This window comes from Babylonia areolata, chromosome 27 (assembly GCF_041734735.1).
Source record: "Babylonia areolata isolate BAREFJ2019XMU chromosome 27, ASM4173473v1, whole genome shotgun sequence".
Classification (NCBI taxonomy): domain Eukaryota; kingdom Metazoa; phylum Mollusca; class Gastropoda; order Neogastropoda; family Buccinidae; genus Babylonia; species Babylonia areolata.
The window spans coordinates 34,544,266-34,556,765 of NC_134902.1; the positions used below are offsets into that span (position 1 = coordinate 34,544,266).

Here is a 12,500-nt window from a genome sequence, read left to right on the forward strand (position 1 = left end):
GGTTTGGCATCTTGTCTTTGCTGCATGCTTATGATTGTATTGTTATTCTTGTTTTGGGTGGTAATGGTGGCAATGCAGTACAACACAACACGGCAATGTCATAACAGTTTTTGTTGTGTCCTGCAGATGAAGACCCTGATTCTCCTGTTCCTGACGGTAGCCGTCGTGCTGGTGGCACAGACCGACGCTGCATGGATTAGGGCGTGGCGCTTCAGTGTAAGTGTTTAACTACTATTACTGCTGCTGCTATCTCACACACACACACACACACACACACACACACACACACACACACACACACACACACACACACACACACACACACACACACACACACACAAACACATACATACCGTCCATTTTAATAACTTTTTTTTAAAAATGAAATAACACCCTCTTTTTTTAACTGTCCTTTCGCAACAGAGGTGGATACCTGTCTACAGACACACGGTGGGCAAACGGAGCGCCGATGACGTGGACGCTCCATTGAGCCAGGACGACGACGACGCGATGCAGGCCAACGAAGCCATGGACCTGCTCAACAAACTGAGTCTGAGGTGTCCTGGATTCGGCACCGACACCAAAGTGGGGCTGAACAAGGCGCTCGTGACTGACGCCTTCGACGCCGTGGACAGTCAGTGGCTTTTGTTGTTTTTCTGTTATCGTTTGACTGAGGTGGTCGGTGAGTGCTTGGTGGTGGTAGTGGTTGGTGATGGCAGTTTGTGGTGGAGGATTGGTGATGGTTGGGGTGGTTCGGGTGGTAGGGGGTGTGGTGAAGTCTGGTTGGGGTGTATGACAGCACAAGGTATCCCCTCCTGCTGTAGAGGTTGGGTGATGGTTGGGGTGGACGGCTATGATTTGTACCACTTGACGTTGTTAACGTTGTTGATGATTCGCCACTGACTACCAACTTTGACAATTTTGGTGAAAATATAGTTTATAGCTGCTTCCTGTGCTGTTGTTTCTGCTATTGATTTGGCATCATTGCTGTTGCTGTAGCTGCCTCTGTTGCTGCTGCTGGTAATTGTGATGGTGGTGAAGATGATGATGATGAAGATGATGGTGATGGTGATGGTGATGATAGTGATGATCATTGTGGTGTATTTAGGCTGGCCTGGAATGACCCCTGGGAATAAACTTCATCCAGTCAGGTCTATTCTTCCCTCAGTAAGATTTGTACCCCTTCCTTTCCCTCTTAATGAATACGGCAAACTTGGTCCTCAGGCTATCAAAGTAGAACTAGTCCACCATTACTTCCCTTAAAGGACAATAGAGAGGAGGTGTGAGGGTGGGGTGAGGTGGGGGTCAGTAAAGGCTAGCCCAGAACAACTCCACCCCCTTCTTTTTATTCAACGGCTATATTCAACCCATAGAAAAGGGGTAAATTGTAACGAGGAGGATCGATCATGACAAGCCACAAATTACACCGGGCGTCATTTGAGGATAGCCAAGAATGATGCTGAGTTAATACCCAGTAGGGGGGAGTTTGAAGCTGTTGTAATGGGATAGATCCATTCTAGTCTATTTTTCTGTTTTTGTACAGAGAATAAAAACAACCAGTTGTGTGAGAAGGAACTGGACGAGCTTCAAGATGTTCTGGGTGAGTGGTTCTTTGTGTGGTGATATTGTTCTGGGTGAGTGGTTATTGTGTGATGATGATGTTATGGGTGAGTGGTTCTTTATGTCATGATGATGTTCTGGGTCAGTGCTTATTGCGTAGTGATGTTGTTTCGGGTGAGTGGTTATTGTGTGGTGATGATGTTTTGGGTGAGTGGTTATTGTGTGGTGATGATGTTTTGGGTGAGTGGTTATTATGTGGTGATGATGTCCTTGGTCAGTGGTCCTTTGTGTGATGATGTTCTGGGTGAGTGGTCCTTTGTGTGATGATAATGTTGTGGGTGAGTGGTCCTTTTTGTGATGATGTTGTTGTGGGTGAGTGGTCCTTTGTGTGAGGATGATGATGTGGGTGAGTGATTATTGTGTGATAATGATGTGGTAAGTGAGTGGTCCTGTGAGAGAGGTTTTGTGTCAGTGTAATGGTCTTCTCTGTCAGGTTTTGTGTTTGATATTGTAAGGCGTGAGTGGTCCGATATTTGACGTCAATGCTTCGGCAACTCATCACACACACACACACACACACACACACACACACACACACACACACACACACACACACACACACACACACACACACACACACACACACACACACACACACACACACACACACATTAAGAGTGATTGAGTGCAGTCAGAATGAAAGTAAGAAAGAAAACAAAACACGGACAAACAAAACAGTGGGCAATAACAATTCCAATTACATTGTCGTACTGCCTGTATCCTTTGTTCAACAGATGCGTTTGAAGATTGCGAGCAGACGAATGCCCACAAGACAGGCTAGTTCTGCTTCCACGGTCCACAGTCCTGGACACGAGAGCTGACGGAAGACCACAAGACACTGAGAAATAATATTAAACATCGTATTGGTCCTATTTTTGTAGCCTGTACTTTAATTAGAGAGAGAGAGAGAGAGAGAGAGAGAGAGAGAGAGAGAGAGAGAGAGAGAGAGAGAGAGAGAGAGAGAGAGAGAGAGGAGAGAGAAGGGGAAAATGTAAACTGAGAAATTATCCACCTCAAAATGAACCGAAAGTCAGCTGTTGTTTGGTGTCAGAGCAAGAAAAATGCTCAAATAATATAAATCAGCAAGTTTTGGACTTTGTAAAATTCTAATTGAACATTACGTTTTCTTCGTAATATTGGATTTTGTTTTTAACTTTTCAAAATTGTTTATGCACATGTTAACACATTCGTTTCCGTAGGGGATGAAATCTTCATCTGACTGTAGCTCAGATCTCAAGGGGTTCTCATGGTTGGAATCAGCGTTTAAAACATTAGAAGGAAAAAATAACAAACGGAAATAGCTAAACAGACATCAGACTCATTTCCTGGTGGAGGCTCACCGGAACATCTCTGTGATTGGTTCTCCTCAGATAATACTCGCAGTAAATATCTCCTTGACCCAGACTGTTTTTGTCTTCAATGGTGCTCACTGCTGTGTATTTACATGTAAACAGTTTCTTGATTGTGGTCAGAAACGATAATAAAACTCAATATAATATTTTTCCTAGATTGTTTTGTTTTGAATTGCACTTGTATTGTCTTCAATTTTTGTGACATGAAAGCATCCCTTCCTCGTTGTACGCATGCACACACACACACACACACACACACACACACACACACACACACACACACACACACACACACACACACACACACACACACACACACACACACACACACATTATTTTAAGCAGGGATATATGCACTGTTACAGCATGCCGGGGACTTGGGACAGGCGATGGAAAGGAAAAACCAAAACAGGGCGCTCACACCGCTTTCGTGTCAAAACCTTGGCACACAGGAATGAAAGAGAAAAAAAGCATTTATCTAATAACAATAATAATGATAATATATTGTACTTTTTGGTGCAAAGCCCTCATAAATAGGCTCTAAACAACACACATAAAACAGCACATAGTGCATTATACCACAGAAGCGTACATGAAAACATAAGTGGAAAACAAAATCTGTATCCACTAATACAATACTGCAAATTCCAGATATATGAATTATTGCAGGAAAAGGGCACAACACACACACACACACACACACACACACACACACACACACACACACACACACACACACACACACACACACACACACACACACACACACACACACACACACACACACACACACACACACACACACTCACACACACACACACACATACACAGACACACATACACACACACACACACACACACACACACACACGCGCGCGCGCGCGCGCGCGCACATGCATGCATGCATCTTTCTAGTTTCTAGTTTCAAGTTTTAATTATCCTTTCACTCCTATTGGTGTATGGATGATTGCAACAAAATAATGCTTTCATGCCCAGAACAAATATATTCAATTGCACAATAATGTCACATAAAAGTTGAGAAAACACAAATGTCTTTTAACCCCAAAAGTATAGCTAGAAAACTTTTGCAAATTCAATCATCTTACTAATAGCTAAAATTACTTTTTTGCCTCCTTTGAGAGAATATTACAAAAAATAAAAACCGATTTTGGAGACAAATATATTTTAGGAACATATCTATTTCGCAACTGATTATAATTGGGACATCCCATTATAAAATGGATCTCACCCCCACTCACAGACATGTTACAAACCTTACATAGCCGTAATTCTCGTGGTATGCCTTTGTGGCTCCCTGTTTCTATTTCCAGCTTATGATTACTACTTGACATTTGAAGAAGCTAATAACGTAGTTATCAGTCATTTGACATATACCTTTCTCTACCAAATTCATTTTTGAAATTTCGATAAACCAAATTGCTCGCTTCTAGAGCATTTCTCCATAGATTTTGAAAACTATCTCTCAAAGCAATGTTAACATTCTTGCAGAAAAAATCCCTCTCCAAGAAGTATTGAGCATCCCATACACAGTTATACCCTGTTTCTATTAAAATATGTTTGATATTAGTCATGCATTTGAAGAATAAATATCATTTCGATATAAACCAAGTAATATAAAGCTTATTTTCCTATAATGTTTTTCTGTGTTTGATATTATCACTAAGCCAATCCAAAATCGAACCATTCTTCTTTAAGTTTATTTTCAAACTGAAGCCAAAAAGTTTGTATAACTGTGCAAAACCACAAATAATGCTGCACTTCATCTTTTTCGGTGTCACAAAAAGTACAACTGTCATCATCAGTCACACCAATAACTTTTAGGATATTATTTGACACTAGGATTCTATGGCATAAATTGATCTGAAACTATTTAATTTTTATTTTCTTAATTAAAAAAAAATCTGTTTTAATACAATCTCCCAATGAATATGTGTATTCAGCTTATTTTCCCATCAAAGGCTTTTATGTTAAATATTTCTATCTTTTTTGCGATAGTAATACATAATATGGTTTTATTCCATTGCTGATTCCACAACAATATTTGTAATGGCTTACTGCCTTTGTTCGTCTTGCTATTTTCAAACAGTTTGTTCTTTTTTCTTGCATATTTTTTAATTGTTTGTGTAGTTCAAGACGTTCACTTGTATTCCATACTTCCTTGAAAATTCTTCATAATTTAAGAATTGGCCTTTTTCGTTTAGAACATCCTCCACAAAAAAATATATCTTTATCCGTCCATGCTTTGAAGAGAAAATAGTTAATGTTGATTTTGAACTTGTTATTGTGAAAAAATAGGTTCTGCTACAATTTCTTTATTCTTATTCAATTCTACTTGGGTACAAAATCTATCATAAGCATCATATACATCTCTCCAAAACTTATTACCTTTGTTTAGAAATTTTTTAGAGCCATAGATTTAAAAAAAATATATATATTCACTTGAGGATGAATAGTCTGCAGTATTTTTTATTAAATTTAAAACATGCAGTGAGCATTTCTGTACACAGGATAGTTTTACAAAAGCCTGTATATTAGGTACTTATATAGCAACAAGGATGATTGTCATTGTAATGGAAATTTAGCAACACAGATGATTGTCATTGTAAGGCACATGTAGCAACATGGATGATTCTCTAGGAGACATGTAGCAACAAGGATGAATGTCACTGTAAGGGACATATCGCAACAAGGATGATTGTCATTGTAAGGGAAATTTAGCAACACAGATGATTGTCATTGTAAGGCACATATAGCAACATGGATGATTGTCACTGTAGGAGACATGTAGCAACAAGGATGATTGTCACTGTAAGGGACACGTAGCAACAAGGATGATTGTCACTGTAAGGGACATGTAGCAACAATGATGATTGTCACTGTAAGGGACATGTAGCAACATGGATGATTGTCACTGTAAGGGACATGTAGCAACAATGATGATTGTCACTGTAAGGGACATGCAGCAACAATGATGATTGTCACTGTAAGCGAGATGTGCCAGCTTTCAGCAGCAGCAGCAGATATTGACAGGTGTAGTAGAAAAGGACTGTCATGTACGTCTTCACCATATAGTCACACCTGTTTTCTTCTTTCTTTTGTCAATATTTCTTTCTCTCTGACGCAAACTGTCATGATCATGATCGTCGTTGTCGTTACTCCTCTCTCTCTCTCTCTCTCTCTCTCTCTCTCTCTCTCTCTCTCTCTCTCTCTCTCTCTCTCTCTCTCTCTCTCTCTCTCTCTTTCTCTCGTATGTTTGCATTGGGAAAAGACAAAAATCCAACTCCGAAGACAAAGGAATTTTTTTTTAATGAAAACAATGGGAACAACCACGATTTCTCTCAAAGTGAGAGAAATCGATTACAAGAAATTGTGGGCTAACAGACCCAGTCTTTTTGCAAGTTTATCCCCAGAGTTTTGCCGATGTCTACCCAACGTTTCACTAGTGTCAGCCCAGAACTTATATCAGTCTCTGCCCAAAGTTTCACCGGTGTCTGCACATGTTTTACCAGTGTCTGTCTAGATTGCTACCAACGTAGCATGAGTTTCCCCAGTGTCTGCCCCAAGTTTTACCACTGTCTGTCCAATGATTTACAGGTATCAGTCCAGGCTAATAACAATTAGCTATCGTTTGTCCCGTTTACGAGTGTGCGTTATATGAATGTAATCTTACTTTCTCCGGCGCTCACCTAATCTGTCCTCTTTCAAAAGCAGACTGAAAACCCACCTGTTCAAAATGGCCTTTGAATGTGACAAAGCATAGTTCTTTGTCTCTTCTCATCCTCTTCACTCCCCTGGTGTCCCCTCCATCATTGTATTCCTCCATCATTGCGTGTGTGTGTGTGTGTGTGTGTGTGCGTGTGTGTGTGTGTGTGTGTGTGTGTGTGTGTGTGTGTGTGTGTGTGTGTGTGTGTGTGTGTGTGTGTGTTGTGCCCTTTTCCTGCGATAATTCATATATCTGGAATTTGCAGTATTGTATAAGTGGATACTGATTTTGTTTTCCACTTTTGTTTTCATGTACGCTTCTGTGGTATAATGCACTATGTGCTGTTTTATGTGAGTTGTTTAGAGCCTATTTATGAGGGCTTTGCACCAAAAAGTACAATATATTATCATTATTATTGTTATTAGATAAATGCTTTTTTTCTCTTTCATTCCTGTGTGCCAAGGTTTTGACACGAAAGCGGTGTGAGCGCCCTGTTTTGGTTTTTCCTTTCCATCGCCTGTCCCAAGTCCCCGGCATGCTGTAACAGTGCATATATCCCTGCTTAAAATAATGTGTGTGTGTGTGTGTGTGTGTGTGTGTGTGTGTGTGTGTGTGTGTGTGTGTGTGTGTGTGTGTATGCATGCGTATGTGCGTGCGTGCGCGTGTGTGTGTGTGTGCGTGCATACGTATGTGCCCGCTTGTGTATGCTTGCACGAACGCGCGTGTGTGTGCATGCATACAATGAGGAAGAAATATTTTCATCGCACGAAAAATGAAGACAACACAAATCAAGTGTGTGTGTGTACATGCATCCGCATGTGCGTGCGCGCGCGTGCGTGTGTGTGCATGCGTACAACGAGGAAGGGATGCTTTCATGTCACGAAAATTGAAGACAATACAAGTGCAATTCAAAACAAAACAATCTAGGAAAAATATTATATTGAGTTTTATTATCGTTTCTGACCACAATCAATAAATTGTTTACATGTAAATACACAGCAGTGAGCACCATTGAAGACAAAAACAGTCTGGGTCAAGGAGATATTTACTGCGAGTATTATCTGAGGAGAACCAATCACAGAGATGTTCCAGTGAGCCTCCACCAGGAAATGAGTCTGATGTCTGTTTAGCTATTTCCGTTTGTTATTTTTTCCTTCTAATGTTTTAAACGCTGATTCCAACCATGAAAACCCCTTGAGATCTGAGCTACAGTCAGATGAAGATTTCATCCCCAACGGAAACGAATGTGTTAACATGTGCATAAACAATTTTTGAAAAGTTAAAAACAAAATCCAATATTACGAAGAAAACGTAATGTTCAATTAGAATTTTACAAAGTCCAAAATTTGCTGATTTATATTATTTGAGCATTCTTCTTGCTCTGACACCAAGCAACAGTTGACTTTCGGTTCATTTTGAGGTGGATAATTCCTCAGTTTACATTTTCCCCTTCTCTCTCCTCTCCTCTCTCTCTCTCTCTCTCTCTCTCTCTCTCTCTCTCTCTCTCTCTCTCTCTCTCTCTCTCTCTCTCTCTCTAATTAAAGTACAGGCTACAAAAATAGGACCAATTCGATGTTTAATATTTCTAAGTGTCTTGTGGTCTTCCGTCAGCTCTCGTGTCCAGGACTGTGGACCGTGGAAGCAGAACTAGCCTGTCTTGTGGGCATTCGTCTGCTCGCAATCTTCAAACGCATCTGTTGAACAAAGGATATAGGCAGTACGACAATGTAATTGGAATTGTTATTGCCCACTGTTTTGTTTGTCCGTGTTTTGTTTTCTTTCTTACTTTCATTCTGACTGCACTCAATCACTCTTTATGTGTGTGTGTGTGTGTGCGTGTGTGTGTGTGTGTGTGTGTGTGTGTGTGTGTGTGTGTGTGTGTGTGTGTGTGTGTGTGTGTGTGTGATGAGTTGCCGAAGCATTGACGTCAAATATCGGACCACTCACGCCTTACAATATCAAACACAAAACCTGACAGAGAAGACCATTACACTGACACAAGACCTCTCTCAAAGGACCACTCACCACATCATTATCACACAATAATCACTCACCCACAACATCCTCCTCACACAAAGGACCACTCACCCACAACATCATCATCACACAAAGGACAGCTCACCCACAACATCATCATCACACAAAGAACCACTCAGCAAAACATCATGATCACACAAAGGACCACTCAGCAAAACATCATCATCACACAAAGGACCAGTCACCCAGAACATCATCATCACAAAGGACCACTCACCAAAGCATCATCATCATCATCATCATCATCACACAAAAAACACTCACCCATAACATGATCATCACAATAACCGCTCACCCACAACATCATCATCATACAAAGGACCACTCACCCACTAAATCATCATCATCACACAAAGAACTATTCACCCACGACATCATCATCACACAAAGGACCACTCACCCACATCATCATCATCATCACATAAAGAACCACTCACCAAAATATCATCATCACACAAAGGACCACTCACCCACTAAATCATCATCATCACACAAAGAACTATTCACCCGCGACATCATCATCACACAAAGAACTACTCACCCACATCATCCATATTATACAAAGAACCAGTCCACCCACAACATCATCATCAGACAAAGGACCACTCACCCGCAACATCATCATCATCACACAAAGAACCACTCACCAAAACTTCATCATCACACAAAGGTCCACTCACCCAGAACATCATCACACAAAGGCCCACTGACCGAGGACATCATCACCACACAATAACCACTCACCCAAAAACATCATCACCACACAATAACCACTCACCCAAAACATCATCACCACACAATAACCACTCACCCAAAAACATCATCACCACACAATAACCACTCACCCAAAACATCATCACCACACAATAAGCACTGACCCAGAACATCATCATGACATAAAGAACCACTCACCCATAACATCATCATCACACAATAACCACTCACCCAGACCAACATCACCACACAAAGAACCACTCACCCAGAACATCTTGAAGCTCGTCCAGTTCCTTCTCACACAACTGGTTGTTTTTATTCTCTGTACAAAAACAGAAAAATAGCTTAGTATGGATCTATCCCATTACAACAGCTTCAAACTCCCCCCTACTGGGTATTAACTCAGCATCATTCTTAGCTATCCTCAAATGACGCCCGGTGTAATTTGTGGCTTGTCATGATCGATCCCCGTCGTTAAAATTTACCCCTTTTCTATGGGTTGAACATAGCCGTTGAATAAAAGGAAGGGGGTGGAGTTGTTCTGGGCTAGCCTTTACTGACCCCCACCTCACCCCACCCTCACACCTCCTCTCTATTGTCCTTTAACGGAAGTAATGGTGGAGTAATTCTACTTTGATAGACTGAGGACCAAGTTTGCCGTATCCATTAAGAGGGAAAGGAAGGGGTACAAATCTTACAGAGGGAAGAATAGACCTGACTGGATGAAGTTCATTCCCAGAGGATATTCCAGGCCAGCCTAAATACACCATAATGATCATCACTATCATCACCATCACCACCATCACCATCATCTTCATCATCATCATCATCATCATCATCATCACCACCATCACAATTACCAGCAGCAGCAACAGAAGCAGCTACAGCAACAGCAATGATGCCAAATCAATAGCAGAAACAACAGCACAGGAAGCAGCTATAAACTATATTTTCACCAAAAATTGTCAAAGTTGGTAGTCAGTGGCGAATCATCAACAACGTTAACAACGTCAAGTGGTACGAAGCACAGCCGCCCGCCCCCACCATCACCCAACCTCTAGAACAGGAGGGGATACCTTATGCTGTTATACACCCCAACCACTCTTCACCACACCCCCTACCACCCGAACCACCCCAACCATCACCAATCCCCACCACAAACTGCCATCACCAACCACTACCACCACCAAGCACTCACCGACCACCTCAGTCAAACGATAACAGAAAAACAACAAAAGCCACTGACTGTCCACGGCGTCGAAGGCGTCAGTCACGAGCGCCTTGTTCAGCCCCACTTTGGTGTCGGTGCCGAATCCAGGACACCTCAGACTCAGTTTGTTGAGCAGGTCCATGGCTTCGTTGGCCTGCATCGCGTCGTCGTCGTCCTGGTTCAATGGAGCGTCCACGTCATCGGCACTCCGTTTGCCTGGGTATCTGTAGGGAGGTATCCACTTCTGTTGCGAAAGGACAGTTAAAAAAGAGGGGTGTTATTTCATAAAAAAAAAAGTTTTTAAAATGGATGGTATGTATATGTGTTTGAGTGCATGGAAGTGTGTGTGTGCGTGCGTGTGTGTGTGTGTGTGCGTGTGTGTGTGTGTGTGTGTGTGTGTGTGTGTGTGTGTGTGTGTGTGTGTGTGTGTGTGTGTGTGTGTGTGTGTGTGTGTGTGTGATAGAAGCATGAGAAGCATCAGCAGTAATAGTAGTTAAACACTTACCCTGAAGCGCCACGCCCTAATCCATGCAGCGTCGGTCTGTGCCACCAGCACGACGGCTACCGTCAGGAACAGGAGAATCAGGGTCTTCATCTGCAGGACACAACAAAAACTGTTATGACATTGCCGTGTTGTGTTGTACTGCATTGCCACCATTACCACCCAAAACAAGAATAACAATACAATTATATGCAAGCAACAAAGACAAGATGCCAAACCCTCCCCGCTCCTGCCCCTCTCTCACCTTGCAGTACAGCAGTCAGCACGTGGCGCTACAGCAGTCAGGCAGCAGACGAGACGAGGACAAGCAGCAACAGGAGCCAGGGACTGTGTGATTGCCTGAGCTGCGCCCTCTTACTTATACACCCTTGCTGCTGTCCTAGATGCCACACCCCTGGCCAGTGTTGACGGAAGGACATAGGAAAAGGGGGCTGGCCCACCGAAGACGCCAGCCCTTGTCGATTTGACGTTAAGGGTGTAAGCCAATAGGTCGGACCATTATTAATGCTGACTGTCACCTTTGTTCAGTTTAGTGAGCAAGCAATTATCTTCGTCAGGGTCACGTGTAGTCCATGTCCAAAAGCCAACAAGCCAACAAGACAAAAACATGAATGACTCTTACTGTAAGGGACACGTAGCAACACGGATGATTGTCACTGTAAGGGAAATTTAGCAACACAGATGATTGTCACTGTAAGGCACATGTAGCAACATGGGTGATTCTCTAGGGGACATGTAGCAACAAGGATGAATGTCACTGTAAGGGACATATAGCAACAAGGATGATTGTCATTGTAAGGGAAATTTAGCAACACAGATGATTTTCATTGTAAGGCACATATAGCAGCATGGATGATTCTCACTGTAGGAGACATGTAGCAACAAGGATGATTGTCACTGTAAGGGACATGTAGCAACATGGATGATTGTCACTGTAAGGGAGATGTAGCAACATGGATGATTGTCACTGTAAGGGACATGTAGCAACAAGGATGATTGTCACTGTAAGGGACATGTAGCAACATGGATGATTGTCACTGTAAGGGACATGTAGCAACAAGGATGATTGTCACTGTAAGGGACATGTAGCAACAAGGATGATTGTCACTGTAGGGACATGTAGCAACAAGGATGATTGTCACTGTAAGGGACATGTAGCAACATGGATGATTGTCACTGTAGGAGACATGTAGCAACATGGTTGATTGTCACTGTAAGGGACATGTAGCAACATGGTTGATTGTCACTGTAAGGGACATGTAGCAACAAGGATGATTGTCACTGTAAGGGACATGTAGCAACATGGTTGATTGTCACTGTAAGGGACATGTAGCAACATGG

At 42.1% G+C, this 12,500-nt stretch overlaps 2 protein-coding genes across 4 annotated transcripts in view; one reads left to right on the forward strand and one right to left on the reverse strand.

The window, feature by feature from the left end:
* LOC143300976 (uncharacterized) overlaps positions 1–12,500 on the forward strand; it is a 15,715-nt gene that overhangs the window by 182 nt on the left and 3,033 nt on the right. The window contains exons 2-5 of one of the 2 annotated variants that reach the window (XM_076614941.1): positions 127–216; positions 424–634; positions 1,544–1,600; positions 2,355–2,602. In XM_076614941.1, the coding sequence (XP_076471056.1) occupies positions 127–216; positions 424–634; positions 1,544–1,600; positions 2,355–2,401 (405 nt within the window). In that variant the 3' untranslated portion in view covers positions 2,402–2,602. Of the gene's footprint in view, positions 1–126; positions 217–423; positions 635–1,543; positions 1,601–2,354; positions 2,603–12,500 lie in introns of those variants that run through there. The other variant, XM_076614940.1, reaches the window with a different exon arrangement.
* The window catches only part of LOC143300975 (uncharacterized), a 170,316-nt gene continuing 165,442 nt past the window's right edge, over positions 7,627–12,500 (reverse strand). The window contains exons 1-5 of one of the 2 annotated variants that reach the window (XM_076614938.1): positions 11,404–11,558; positions 11,163–11,252; positions 10,694–10,901; positions 9,713–9,769; positions 7,627–8,390 (exon numbers count right to left, since the gene is read on the reverse strand). In XM_076614938.1, the coding sequence (XP_076471053.1) occupies positions 8,344–8,390; positions 9,713–9,769; positions 10,694–10,901; positions 11,163–11,252 (402 nt within the window). In that variant the 5' untranslated portion in view covers positions 11,404–11,558 and the 3' untranslated portion in view covers positions 7,627–8,343. Of the gene's footprint in view, positions 8,391–9,712; positions 9,770–10,693; positions 10,902–11,162; positions 11,253–11,403; positions 11,559–12,500 lie in introns of those variants that run through there. The other variant, XM_076614937.1, reaches the window with a different exon arrangement.